Source organism: Mustela lutreola, chromosome 15, assembly GCF_030435805.1.
Source record: "Mustela lutreola isolate mMusLut2 chromosome 15, mMusLut2.pri, whole genome shotgun sequence".
Lineage (NCBI taxonomy): Eukaryota > Metazoa > Chordata > Mammalia > Carnivora > Mustelidae > Mustela > Mustela lutreola.
In genome coordinates, this window is record NC_081304.1 from 34,301,674 (window position 1) to 34,316,431 (window position 14,758).

The following is a 14,758-nucleotide window of genomic DNA, read 5'->3' on the forward strand; positions in this document are numbered from 1 at the left end:
GTGGAATGGAGGAGGTGATCTGGAGGTCTGCTACCTATATAGACTGTTGATCTTTCTAGTTAAGTCAGTATTTACTCTCCCTCCCAGAACTCCCTGGAACTGTCAGTTCCTGACAGAATCTTTGGGGATTCTGTGGTGTAAAGTGGATTGGCTTTTCCCTCCTGCTAGTCTAGTATTCTGCTTTCTTGGGTCTGCTGAATTAGTTACCACTTTTCTCTATGTGCTCTTGCTTCCAGTATTTTGTGCTGTTCCTCAGCATCATCTTATGCATTTATGCATTTTTAGGAAAATCCCTTTAATGTAGTTTAGAGTTTTAGTAGGGTGTGAAAATAGGTAATAAAATGAAGTGCTCTCTTTTCTCTTTACCTGAAGTGATTGCTAAAATTGTAATCTTCATTGCATCTAGAAGGGTGGGTATTTCTATCTGTATTTTTGGATAGCAGAGTTGAAGTTCAGAAGGATCATTTAAATTTCTTGTTTGAGATCACATTACCAGTCATTAATAGAGGTAGGATTCCTTCTGAGCTCTCCCATGGCCTAAAGGCTGTTACCTTTCTACTATATAATGCTGTCTTTTATTAGTGGAATGGTTTTGGTATCGTTGAGAATGATCTTTTAAATTTTCTTAGCTTGGGATAGCAGGCTTTTTAGTTGCTTTTTGTTTTACTCATTTACACTGCAGTGAAGTAGAAGAAAATCAAAAATTATTTTCACAAGTCAAAGTTGACTTGTATCTTTCAAGATAAGTCTAGGAATTCCCTATTAAAACATTGTTGGTAAATTTTTATAATCATTTTTTATGTTTCATGAACCCGTGGCTCTTTTTCCTTTTTCTTCGAATAGTAATCACTTATTTCTCTTTAATTTTGAGTTCTGCTCAAAAATGTTTCTATAAATTAAATTTTATTTTCCTTGTTACTTCTTTAGTACTCAGTTTGAGACTTATTGATGAGTGTCTTAACTCTTATATGAAATATTAGCTGTTAATATAGTTCTTCTACCATTTTAATCCCAGAAGGTCTTTGCTTTTCTAAAAAAATAAGAGGAAGTTCACTCTCTCCAAGTTGCAGATGCAGTAATTAAGCCTTTGAAAGAGTTTGTTCACATTTATAAAAGCAAAGGGTCTTATTCTTCATCTCTGAAACCACTTCATACTTCAATGACAGTTAATGGCCATTTCAACAAGCAATTAACTTGAATTGATTATTTCAAAATAGGGAAGGAAAAAGTAATTTCTGCTAAAAATAATTCCAGAATGTTTTCTCATTCTTATGCTAGTATATCTGGTTTAAGCCAGTGACTTTCTTGTATGTTTTATATAGTACACCTGAACAGGAGCAGCTAATGGTAGTGTGGCTAAGTTGGATGATAAAAGAAGAAGCTTATTTTGAAAGGTAAGATGACTTCATTTGTTGCAGTTAGTAAGTGTTTCTTATCTTCTCTTTGGAAATTCATATTTTCTTTTTTGTTTCAACAGTACTTCTGGCGTCTCTGCTTCTTTTGGGGAGATGTTGTTATTGGTTGCTATGTACTTTCACAGCAACCAACTTAGTGCTATCATTGACTTGGTCTGTTCCACTTTGGGGATGAAGGTAATTTTCTTTTATCTTCTTTCTAAGGAAGAGAGTTCTAAGATGGGTGGTTTTTTTTTTTTTTTTTGGTAGTGTATAGTACTTTTTTTTGTTTGTTTTATAAATATACATTTTAAATTTTGTTTTATTTTATTTTCATTTTATTTCTTTCAGTGTTCCAAAATTCATTGTTTATGTACCACACTCAGTGCTCCATTCAGTACATGCCCTCCATAATGCCCACCACCAGGCTTACCCATCCCTCCACCTCCTTCCCCTCCGAAACCCTCAGTTTGTTTCTTGGAGTCCACAGTACATTTTGTTTCCATTTTGAAGTAATTTTAGTTTAATAGTTTGAAATTTTGCCAGGAGCTCTTAGAAAAAAATGTATATTATGAAAACATTTATTTACAAGAATAGAAAGTTGAGAAACCCCAAAATATAGAAAGCTTGGAGAACACAAAAGAAAGGAAGAAAATTATTTCATTGTTCAAGATATCAACTATACTACTGTTAACATTTTTCTGTCTGTTCTTTCTTTACATTGATATATATATATATATATTTTTTAAAGATTTATTTATTTATTTGACAGACAGAGATCACAAGTAGGCAGAGAGGCAGACAGAGAGAGAGGAGGAAGCAGGCTCCCTGCTGAGCAGAGAGCCTGATATGGGGCTGGATCCCAGGACCCTGGGATCCTGACCTGAGCCGAAAGCAGAGGCTTTAACCCACTGAGCCACCCAGTTGCCCCGATATATATATTTTGTAATTTAAAGAACTTAACTAATATGTGATGACATTTCCTCATATCAATAAATGTCATTTTTTTTTTTTTTTAAAGATTTTTGTTTATTTGAGAAAGCCCGAGAGAGAGAGAGTATAAGCAGGGTGAGGGGCAGAGGGAGAAACAGACTCCCCACTGAGAAGGGAGCTCAATTAAATGTTCTAATTCAATACAATGTCTCATTGACTGTATCTTGGTTCATCTTATGTACCAATCATGACTTTCTTAATGGATCCTTTCTTTTTGCCATGTAGATTTTCCAGTTTCTGAATGGTGCTTAGATGGTTATCCTTATTTACATAAATACATACAGGAGCACTCACATGTTTATCTTTAAACAGTTTTTTTTTTTTTAAGAAATTTCTACACCCAACGTGGGCCTTGAACTCAGGACCCCAAGATCAAGAGTTGCGTTCTCTACCAACTGAGCTAGGCAGGCATCCCCTTTAAACAGTTTTTGGATTAGCTCCTTAGGAATAATTCTAGCAGTCAAAATATGATGATGTTAAGGTGTTTAATGAGGATTGCCAGATTACCTTTAAGGAAGATTATACCAGTTTAACTGTTCCCATTAGTGTATGAGAGTGCTAGCTAACTGGACACTCACTACTACTGGGCATTACCATTCTTTTTTTTTTAACCATTCTTTTTAATCTTTACAATTTTGATTGATCAAAGATGGTCTCACTTATTTTGCTCTTCATCCATTACTAGTGGAACTATAGTTTTAATTATTCTGTCTTAGTTATAGTTTATAGTGGTTGCTTTTGGGGGGGTAGTTTTAAAAATCTCTGTTTTGGAGCACCTGGGTGGCACAGTGGGTAGAGCCGCTGCCTTTGGCTCAGGTCATGATCTCAGGGTCCTGGGCTCGAGTCCCGCATTGGGCTCTCTGCTCGGCAGGGAGCCTGCTTCCTCCTCTCTCTCTCTGTCTGCCTCTCCGTCTACTTGTGATCTCTATCAAATAAATAAATAAAATCTTTAAAAAAAAATAAATAAAAATCTCTGGGCTGATTTCTTTTTTTTTTTTTTTTTAAGATTTTTAATTTATTTATTTGAGAGAGAGAGAGAGAGAGCATGAGCAGGGAAAGAATAGAGGGAGAGGGAGACGTAGACTTCCTGCTGCGCAAGGAACCCAGTGTGGGGCTTGATCCCAGAAAACCGGATCATGTCTTGAGCCAAAGGCAGATACTTAACTGACTGAGCTATCTAGGTGCCCCTTGGCTGGTTCATTTCTTTTGGGCAGAAGCTTATCAATGTCCTAATTTTCCTATAGGGATTTTTATTGATTTATTTTTCCTCTTACTGATCAAATGGCATATACATGATATGCCATTATGCCTTGTATACCATGTTTCATTGATTTCAAGGCATGTATTTTATCTAGTATTGAAATGGGGCTTTATTTTATAGTTGACTTGTAATATAATATGGTAGTATTCCCTCCCCTCACTTTTTTTCTTGAAAAGTTACTTTTTTTTTCTTAAAGATTTTATTTATTTGAGAGAGAGAGTATAAGCAAGGGAAGCAGCAGACTTCCCACTGAGCAGGGACTTGTGGGGCCTGATCTCAGGAGCCTGAGATCATGACCTGAGCTGAAGGCAGCCACTTAACCAACTGAGCCACCCAGGTGCCTCTTGAAATGTTACTATTAAATCAGCATATCTGATAGTCCATAGTGTCTTTAAAGTGAGAAGTACAATATGTTGCAATTATTCTTCTCAGTCTTTTTGGCCATATGGAAATTATTTTTGTGAGTGTGTATAGAATATATAGTATTTCCTTTTTGGTTCCTACTTTGCTGTTACACTTAGAAATGTTTATCTTAAAAAAAAAGTTGGGGGGGAACCTTGGCTGGCTCAGTTGGTAGAGTATATGACTGGATCTTGGGGTGGTAAATTTGAGCCCCACTTTGGGCATAGAGATTACTTAAAAAAAATTTTTTTTTAAAGATTTTATTTATTTATTTGATAGAGACACAGTGAGAGAGGGAACACAAGCAAGGGGAGTGTGAGAGGGAGAAGCAGGCTTCCCACTGAGCAGGGAGCCCGGTATGCGGCTCGATCCCAGGACCCCAGGATCATGACCTGAACTGAAGGCAGATGCTTAATGGCTGAGCCACCCAGGCGCCCCCACAAAATTTTTTTTAATGCAAAAAAATGTTTCTCTTTCTTCAGGTTTAAAGAAATACTTACCTATATTTTCTTCTAACGTTTTTGTGGCTTCATGTTTCACATTTAAGTCTTTAGTACACTCAAGTTCATTTTGGGTATGGTATCATGTGTACGGATATATAGAGATATATATAAACATGCGTATACATGTTTATTTATTTACTCCCCAGAAAGGTAGATATTTCACCGTCATTTATTGAATAATCCACTTCTTGCCATTGACTTGAAAGGCTGATGGTAATATTTACTAAGTAATTTTGTATGTTGATTCAGTGTCTGAGGAAAAACACTCTGATGTTGGGTTTGAGAAGCCACTTTTGAAATAGAGTATTTGAACATTAATTTTACATATCACAGCCATGTTAGAGAATACATATATCAGAGAAAAGCGTGCTTCATGTATTTTTACTTGCTGTTAGAATTTTTTTGGTTGTTTTAGATTGTGATTAAGCCAAGCTCCTTGAGTAGGATGAAGACTATCTTCACACAGGAAATTTTTACTGAGCAGGTACTTCTTTTCACTTTATTCTTAGGTATTTCTTTAACTTTCTTTTACAACATTCTTTGGGGGGAAAACTTGTTTATCTCAGCTTAAGAGAATGCTATGGTCTTGTTCTATTCCATTTTAGTTTCCAATGATAGTTAATTTAATCTTCATTTTTTATTAAATTTTTTTTTCAAAGATTTTCTTTACTTATCTGAGGGAGAGAGAGAGAGAGGGCCTAAGTGTGGGGAGTGGGCAGAAGGAGAGGGACAAAGAGACTCTCTGCAGAGCAGGAAGCCAGATATGGAGGCGGGGGGGTCGGGGGTGATCCCAGGACCCTGAGATCGTGAACTGACCCCAAGACAGATCCTTAACTGATGGAGCCACTCAGGCACCTCAGTTTATCTTTTAAAATTTCTATAAAGAATCATCCCATTTACTTATTACATACAAAAGCATGCTTTAAATTTATATGTTTTGGAGATGTTGAATAAATGCTTAAGAATATGGTCTTTGGTATTGGTAGGATCTCACATGGGGTAATCATTTGGGTTTGTGAGGAGAAAAATAAAACTTGTTTAAAATTTTAGACTGTAACATTCATTTTTACATAAATTATAAGCTGGGGTCTAAATTCTTTATTTAAAAAAAAAATTTTTTTTTATTACGCTGGGCATGGAACCTATTTGGGGGCTGGAACTCATGACCTGGAGATCAAGACTTGAGCTGAGGTCAAGAGTGCTTAACTGATGCTTAACTGACAGCCACTCAGGCACCCCTGAATTCTTTATTGTTATATTTACATGTTCTTATTTTGCCTTAGCACTTTTGTCCATATGTAAACCTGAGGATATTTTATTTTTTCAGCAAAAGAGACAATTCTGAAATTGAAAACTAATTCCCAGATTAGTCAGTTTAAACTTGGGGTTACAAAAAGCATATATATTTCTGAAAAAATGAGATATTTGAGAATGCTCATAGATGCATAAGTATTGCTTCTTTTAGGATGATATTCTCATCCCTATACCAGACTTTCCTTTCTTCCCTCAATACACATACACTCCCACAAAACAGACATAAATAGTGCATAGGAGACTCAAGTTATTTTTTATGTTTTTATTTGAACTCACTGGACTTTAGGGAGGGTCTTTGAAAACAATGAGAATAACAATAAAAATCCCTGTTTATATTTATGTGATCATTTATATCATATATAGAGAATTTATGTCACATATAAAGAACTGATACTTCATAATTCACATATGTTTTTCAAACATTTTTCAATTTTTTCCCCTCACAAAAACTTTTTGAGGCAGGTGAGACTGTACTGTACCATTTTATAGGTGGGTATAAGGACTGTATTGTCCCGTTTTATAGATGTGAAAATAGGCTGGAAGATAAAGTGACTTATCTGAAGTCACTGAGCCCAGATTTTAGAATTCCAAATTTTGTGTGTTTTTACCTTACTACATTACTGTCAACATACCTATGTTTAAAAACAAATTTAAAAAATTAGAGTGTTTTACAAGTCCCTAAATGTATGCTGCCTTATCATCTAGAAATAATTAAATCTTGTAACAATTAGTTTTTCTCATTCATTTCTAGGGACCACATTTGTATTAAGTATTGACACTCTCCCTGCTAATCCTCTCTCTTACAGAATAGTTTTACATTTGCTTCTGTCATATGTATTAATACTATTTTTCCCTTTTAGGTTGTCACAGCTCATGCTGTTCGGGTCCCTGTCACCAGCAACCTGAGTGCCAACATTACTGGATTTTTGCCTATTCATTGTATTTACCAGCTTCTCAGGAGTCGTTCCTTTACCAAGCACAAAGTGTCAATAAAAGTATGATCTTAAATTTATATAACAAGCAACAACCCAAGTTTATTTATTTATTTTTTTCTAGCTCTTTTCCAGTTTATAGACTCCTACTGTGGGTTTTGTGTTTATGAAGTATGTCTAATTACTAATCATTTATATGTAGTACTAGTATAATTTCAGATTTTTTTAAAACAATATAACTCTTAAGTTATTGACAAAATGTACAGTATTACTAATCCATTTAAAATTTCGATAATATCATGTGGCTATTTCTTTAAAACTTGGTAAAAAATTGCCATTTTCTTTCTTTTTTTTTATGATTTTATTTATTTATTTGACACAGAGAGAGAAATAGCGAGAGAGGGAATATAAGCAGTGGGAGTAGGAGAGGGAGAAGCAGACTTCCTGCTATACAGGAGCCCGATATGGGGCTTGATCCCAGGACTTCTGGATCATGATCTGAGCCAAAGGCAGACGCTTAATGATTGAGCCACCCAGGCACCCAAAATGGTCATTTTCTATACTTTGGTTTTGTTCACCAAACTGAGAAAGTTCATTATCAGCCATGACCAGCATTTGTACTTTTGTCACAAGGACAGCTAACACCTAATATACATATTTGGACATATTTTCCATTAATTATAGTTGGCTATGTCAAACAGTTAAAAGGCCTTCTAAAGAGACAGATAAGTCCCAAGAAGGTAAAGAGATCTGAGCCTTTTCTAGAGGCTCTTCTATTTATAAAGAATAATCAACAATATATGTATTGATATATCACCTTTAACTATCCTTGTTTTCATGATTTAGTGGAGTTATTTTCTAGGTAGATTGTATCTTCTACTTCTTTATGTTTTTAGCACATGAAATAGATTAAGAGTCTGAACACACCCAATGTATTCACATGTCCTCTGTCCATGTGTAGTTAAATGATGGTCTCCTGTAAGTGGTTGCCAAGGCCACTTTTTTTTTTTTTTTTTAAGATTTTATTTATTTATTTGATAGACAGAGATCACAAGTAGGCAGTGAGGCAGGCAGAGAGAGAGGAGGAAGCAGGCTCCCTGCTGAGCAGAGAGCCCGATGTGGGGCTCGATTCCAGGACCCTGGGATCATGACCTGAGCTGAAGGCAGAGCCTTTAAGCCACTGAGCCACCCAGGTGGCTCCAAGGCCACTTTCTTAATCTACCTCAGGATTTGCTGTGAAGAACTATCCCTCTCCCTCAATTCCTCTGTGCTGTGGGGTCTTCTACAACACAGATAGTGCTCAAAATACAGATATAGTAGGGACTTAAAATATTTTTCTTGCTACTTAAAAACTAATACATTAAAAACCTCAAATCCAAATTCAAAACCCAAATTCCTCATTATAGATTTATCTTCCACTGGACAATAGTCTTGATTAGGATATAAAAGTAATTCATATTTTTAGATCAAAGACAGTTGTGAAACTGGGTAATTTATTTGTAGCTGCTAGAAGTTAATAGTTTCACTGATTCATAAATCATGTAAATTGTGTGTTCTTAATAAAGTTTGCTTTTTCTTATTGCCGTAAGTGATTTACTGCCTATAACCTTCTTTTTTAGGACTGGATCTATAGGCAGCTGTGTGAAACCTCTACTCCGCTTCATCCTCAATTACTTCCTCTGATTGATGTGTACATAAATTCCATACTTACTCCTGCATCTAAATCTAATCCAGAAGCCACAAATCAGCCAGTTACAGAACAGGAGATCCTCAGTATTTTCCAAGGAGTCATTGGGGTAACATAGTAGTTCTCGTACATTGATTAGCTGATTTTTCTTTTATTCTTCTGACTTGTTCCATATTTTTCCTTGGATTATTAGAGGACTTCTAGGTGGTTCCGACTTTGAAATGGAATTACATTTCTTCAGATCACTTATGAAATTACAAGTATGCTATTAGTTCCAAATAGTTTGTTGAAGAGGTACTTTCTGAGGAAATCTTCGAAAGAGCTCCATTTTAAAGTCTAAAGAGTGCCCTGGAGAGTTGTGCCTAACAAAGGAGTATGTGACACCTCAACATGGTCAATAGAGGTTTATTTAGCTTCCCAGGAATCTAAGATCTAGTTAGATTCAAATGGGAAATTTGAAGAAAATCTTTTTTCTCCATCTTTTAAGAGAGAAAAAGTAGTTGTATTTTTCACAAATGTATTCAAATGCACACTGTTTTTTTAGGAGTTATTTTCTTTCTGGTAATTCCAGGTAATATTTGAGACTTCTGTAAACCTTTTTCAGAAGCAGCTTGATGGATTCGCTGAAGTCCGTTTTATAATCGTGAAGACTGTTCGGCATGTTGCCTTTGCTCTCCCATGCCACCTTAAATTGAAACTTCAAGTTGTCTCTTTGAGTTTAATGCAAATATAGCAATGTTTCTCCTGTTTTAGCTGAGCTTGGGAACAGTAACTGAATAGTCTATTTAAAATGCTTTTACCATCAAGAAAGCACTCATGAAATTTAACAGTATCTTACGTGTTTATAATCTCACTTCCAGGCTGATAGCATCCGCCTTAACCAACGTTTTAGCATCACAGCACAGCTCTTGGTGCTTTACTATGTATTGTCTTATGAGGAAGCTCTGCTAGCAAACACAAAGACTTTAGGTAAGTTGTACTTATACATAGGGGAGTGTTTCTAGTGCTAGTTCATTTTATTTGTTTACATTTTGTTACTTTCCAAGCTGTCATGTGAGAAAATAAGGTCAAATATTCTAACAGGCTCCAGTACCATTCTGTAGTCTTTGTAGCATGGGTACTGTGTACTCTGATGCGTAAATACATGTGTAGATGGGTACATAACCACCCTTTAAGTCTCATCCCTCTTTTTAGCAGCCTAAATTAATAACTGAATTGTCTGTATTTTATTAATTTTAAGGACCTTAACTAAGTGCTGATAAATTAAGAGATGAACCTAAAGGAAATATAACGGAAAATTTATTTTTTTTGCTTGATTTCAGTCTTAGCCCTGCCTTCCTTCCATTAGGTGAAGAATAGCAATCTAATCAAAAACAGAAAAAAATAACAGAAGAGTTTCATTTTGCCATTAAAATTATCATTGAACTGGGCTTTCAAATTTAACTACTTTCTATAGTATCAGAAGATCAGATTTAACCTAGACGATTTTCAGTATAAAGCAGTGTGTTTTTCTATATTTGAAAAAAAAAATTCACTTGTTTTTTAGGGTAGTTAGTTAAAAAACAAGGTAGGAGCCACTGGGTGGCTCAGTCAGTTAAGCTTCTGCCTTCGGCTCAAGTCACGTTCTCAGGGTCCTGGGATAATGCCCCGCCTTGGGCTTCCTGCTCAGCTTTGTGCTGGGGAGTCTGCTTCTCCCTCTCCCTGTGCCCACTGCTGCTCCTCCTTGTGTGTGTGCTTTCTCCCTCTCTGACAAATAAATAAAATTAAAAAAAAATATATGATGGAGATGAGACAGAGAAAGATAGTGTTGATCGGCAGCTACCTTTACTCTGTGGGATATAAGAATCCACTGAAGGTTTTTGACCATGAGGTTTTTTTTTTTTTTTAAGTAATCGCTACACCCAATGTGGGGCTCAAACTCACAACCCTGAGAGCAAGAGTTGCATGCTCCGCAAACTGAGCCAGCCAGGCACCCCTAAGATGGACTTGATTTTTTTAAAAAGGAATTGTTGGGGCACCTGGGTGGTACAGTGGGTTGAAACCTCTGCCTTTGCCTCAGGTCATGATCCCAGGGTCCTGGGATCGAGCCCTGCATCGGGCTCTCTGCTCAGCGGGGAGCCTGCTTCCTCCTCTCTCTCTGCCTGCCTCACTGCCTACTTGTGATCTCTGTCAAATAAATAAATAAAATCTTAAAAAAAAAGAATTGTTTTCTAGTTGAAGTTAGAAGTTGTGAGAGAAAGGAGTTAAATTCATATTGCCCAGCTTCCTTTAAAAAGAGTCAGTGCGATGATATATAATTAAATTAAGACTGTTGGAGTCACGAAGCTTTAAGCCATATGGTCATGACTGAATTTAGTTTTCCTAATTAGATTTGGGAGAGTCTTGAGTTACTTATCAGGGTTTTTGTTTAATTTTGTTTTGTTTGATTTTGTGTTTTAGTGTAGGGCACTCCTGCAGATGGCTTCACTCACTTAGGACTTTTCTCCTCAATGGTTTCAATTTGGAGGCATTTTCCAGATCTTGCCCTTAGATATGTTCTTGCTCTTACTATGTATCCATTATTTCTTCATTTTTTGTGAAGCATATTCACAGATTAAGTGAGTTAGAAGTAACCTAATGTTGTTTTTGTTCCATTTAGGTCGAAGGTTAAGATTTCTATTGTTTATTACACTGTTCTTAATTTACACTTTGTATCTTTGACTGACAGCTGCCATGCAAAGAAAGCCCAAATCATACTCGTCATCTTTAATGGATCAGATTCCTATCAAATTCCTTATTCGACAGGCTCAAGGGCTGCAGCAGGAGTTGGGAGGTATTTTGTTTTTCTTGCTTTTTACTGCTAATGATTATTGTTAAAAAAATACCTTTCTGTTGGGGTGCCTGGGTGGCTCAGTGGGTTAAAGCCTCTGCCTTCGGCTCAGGTCATGATCCCAGGGTCCTGGGATAGAGCCCCATGTTGGGCTCTCTGCTCAGCAGGGAGCCTGCTTCCCTTCCTCTCTCTCTGCCTGCCTCTCTACTTACCTGTGATCTCTGTCTGTCAAATAAATAAATAAAATCTTAAAAAAAAAACAACAAAAAAAACCCTTACTGTTTACAGTGTTATGAAGTATAATATGTGCTCGGTGGTAAAAACAAAAAACAAAAAAAAGACAATTCAGGAGTGAAATTCCTCTTTACCTTCCTCACTATCTTACTACTTGCATTCCTCCTTCCCCAAAACCAAGTTTTATTTTGGTATGTAATTTTAGACATTTTTTCTATAAGTTTTACGATATGAAATTGCAGGTATCCAACCTTTTTGACCTGCAAAAATAGTTTCATATAGTTGAAGCTAATAGATAAACACATGAATAAAAAATTATTTTTTTAAACTATGAATGACATTATACCCTATCTCTTTTGAGAGTTTTTTTTTTCTCTTGGACTCTTGGAAATCTTTTATGCCAATACATGTAGATCTACCTTATTGCTTTTATTTCCTCCAAAATATTCCACATCTTGGAATTACTGTTTTTTTCTATAAAATTGTCAGATATATAGTAATATTTTTTGAAAAAAAATTGTTTTTTGATTTAACACCTCTTTTTTATAATGTTTGAATATGGGTTTCTTGTTTCTTTCTTTTTTTTTTTTTTTTTTTAAAGATTTATTTATTTGTCAGAGAGAGAGCGAGCGAGAGCGAGCACAGGCAGACACAGTGGAAGGCAGAGTCAGAGGGAGAAGCAGGCTCCCTGCGGAGCAAGGAGCCCGATGTGGGACTCGATCCCAGGACGCTGGGATCATGACCTGAGCCGAAGGCAGCTGCCCAACCAACTGAGCCACCCAGGCGTCCCTCTTGTTTGTTTCTATGAAGTTGGAGTTTTCTTTTTCTTTGTTTGTTATGGTTGATTTCAAGCAGGAACAAAGATAACCTTATTTGGTCACCTTTAACCAGATATGTGCATTTATTTACTTATATCTTTGCATAAACTAATGTTATATTTGGCAACGTTGGGTGACTAAAATTTTATTGAAGAGATTATGAAGTGTAGATTAATTTTCACTTGGTAAGCAGTCATTTTGTGACTGTTTTGAGATACTCTTAACTATATGTGTAGTTGTGCATTTAGATATTTAAATGTTTAATACTACTTTTGATTGTTGCAGCATTTTTTCAGATAGAAATATTAATTTTAATCAGTTTCTATGACAAAGGAAGTGGATACTTTCCCTACTGGGACTAAGTGGTATGATTTTATCTAAGTTGCATAATAAGGAGATAATTGGATGAAAAGAACTTTTATTACAACTAATACTTTTACTACTGCTCTTAACTCTGGTGAGGATGATAATAATAATATAGTAAAAACAATATTTATTAGGTATGTATGTACCAAACACTTAACACAGTGTATACTTCATGTATCTATTCATATATACTTCATGTATATATTCATATACTTCATATATCTAAATAGACATTTTTTATAGAATCATTTATCACTAAAAGTAATAGTCATGAATAGCCAAATTGCACTATAAGCAAAAGGTTAGAAAGAATGCTTTGATTTAGTAAAAGGAAGTTTCCCATTTCTTTTGATCTTCCTTCACTTTCTTGAAGGAAGACAAACGCACTGTCTTGTAGGTATCATCCATACTGCTTTGGTGGGCTGACATACTTAGCTGTGTCTTTCAGTCTGTTTCCTTACAGTAGAGTGGAGACAATATTGCTTACCTTGAAGGGACATTAGGGAGAAATGAAAAAATGTACATAAACTGCCCAAGATCTTTTAGGCATTCCAGGTGGGCAACTTTGATTTTACCTATCTGCAACAGTGATTCTGAAGTGGGTTGGAAAAGAGCATGTGTCATGTGTTTTTCTGTAGAAGCCTACCAGAAGTTTTGAATAAGGCCTTTCTCGGACCATATACGATCTCCCCCAAATGGACATTCTTTTCTCCCTTTTTTCTTTCCTCCCCAGTCAACTTGAACTACTGCAATGTCAAATGTTTCCTGATGGGAGACTTTTATGTTGGGATAGGGTGGAAGGAAGAAAGGCTGAGAACTTTTGATAAAACTCGTAGCTTTCAACTTTTTGTGTATCAGATCACTTGGGGATCTTTATTTAAGCAGATTCTCTGACTGAATTATGCAACAGAAATTCTCAAACAGTAGTACATGCACAAGATGTGCACATTTCTTTGGTTTGCCAAAAATGAAAGGGACAAAAGAGAGGGGAGTGAGGAGAGAAGTTTGAGTATTTGAGAGTGAAGAATCCAGTTGACTTCTTATAAATTTTCAAGGGCTACATTCTGCTTTACTACGTCTCCTTGCAACTAATTACCCACATTTATGCATTGTGGATGATTGGATCTGTGAAGAAGAAATCACGGGGACTGATGCCCTGTTAAGGCGAATGTTACTGACTAATAATGCCAAAAACCACTCTCCGAAACAACTTCAAGAAGGTACAGTAAATTGGATACTCCTTTTATCCCTCTACTAGGACAAAGAGATGTTAGGCTCCTTGAAATCTTAAAATCATGCAGAATTTTCCTGGCTGTGAAACAATGTTTGGCCCATATATTTTAAGTAATTTTTGAGTTGGGGAGGAGCAGAGGGAGAGGGACAAGCAGACTATGCACTGAGCATGGAGCCCTACTTGGTACTTGATCTCAAGAACCTGAGATCATGACCTGAGTGGAAATCAACAGTTGGACATTTTAACTGACTTATGCACCCAGGCACCTCAGGCATTTTAACCTTTTATTTCTGACGTGCTTGTGTCTTTTTTCTCATAGTTTCTATGTTAACATCAACTAAACAGGTCATGTGGTTTTAGGAAGGTCCTAAACTGCTCAGGAATAAATGCTATGGAATAGAGCAGTGTACTTGTCGTTAATGGATAATATTCAAGCACTGTCGAATAGAAATATGATACGAGCCACACTCGTATCATATTTTAAACTTTCTACAGTCACACTAAAAAAGTAAAACAGGAAAAGGTAGTTTTTTTTTAATAATTATTTTATTTAACCCAATATATCAATATATTATCATTTTATCATATATCAATATAAAAATAGTAATGAGATATTTTACTGTTTTTCCATAGAAAGTCTTTGCAATCTGGTCTACATTTTATACTCACAGTACATGTCAGTTTGCACTAGCTACATTTTTTAAGTGTTCAGTAGCCAGATGTGGTTAGTGACTATTCTATTGAAAAGTACAGTTCTTGGGGCACCTGGGTGGCTCAGTGGGTTAAAGCCTCTGCCTTCGGCTCAGGTCAT

General features: G+C 36.0%; 1 protein-coding gene across 4 annotated transcripts in view; it reads left to right on the forward strand.

The window, feature by feature from the left end:
- The window catches only part of INTS2 (integrator complex subunit 2), a 48,622-nt gene that overhangs the window by 17,796 nt on the left and 16,068 nt on the right, over positions 1-14,758 (forward strand). For all 4 annotated transcript variants that reach the window (XM_059149088.1, XM_059149087.1, XM_059149089.1 and 1 more), the window contains 8 exons: positions 1,323-1,394; positions 1,478-1,592; positions 4,969-5,037; positions 6,728-6,862; positions 8,419-8,595; positions 9,347-9,455; positions 11,194-11,298; positions 13,769-13,933. In XM_059149088.1, coding sequence (XP_059005071.1) covers positions 1,323-1,394; positions 1,478-1,592; positions 4,969-5,037; positions 6,728-6,862; positions 8,419-8,595; positions 9,347-9,455; positions 11,194-11,298; positions 13,769-13,933 — 947 coding nt within the window. The remainder of the gene's footprint in view (positions 1-1,322; positions 1,395-1,477; positions 1,593-4,968; positions 5,038-6,727; positions 6,863-8,418; positions 8,596-9,346; positions 9,456-11,193; positions 11,299-13,768; positions 13,934-14,758) is intronic.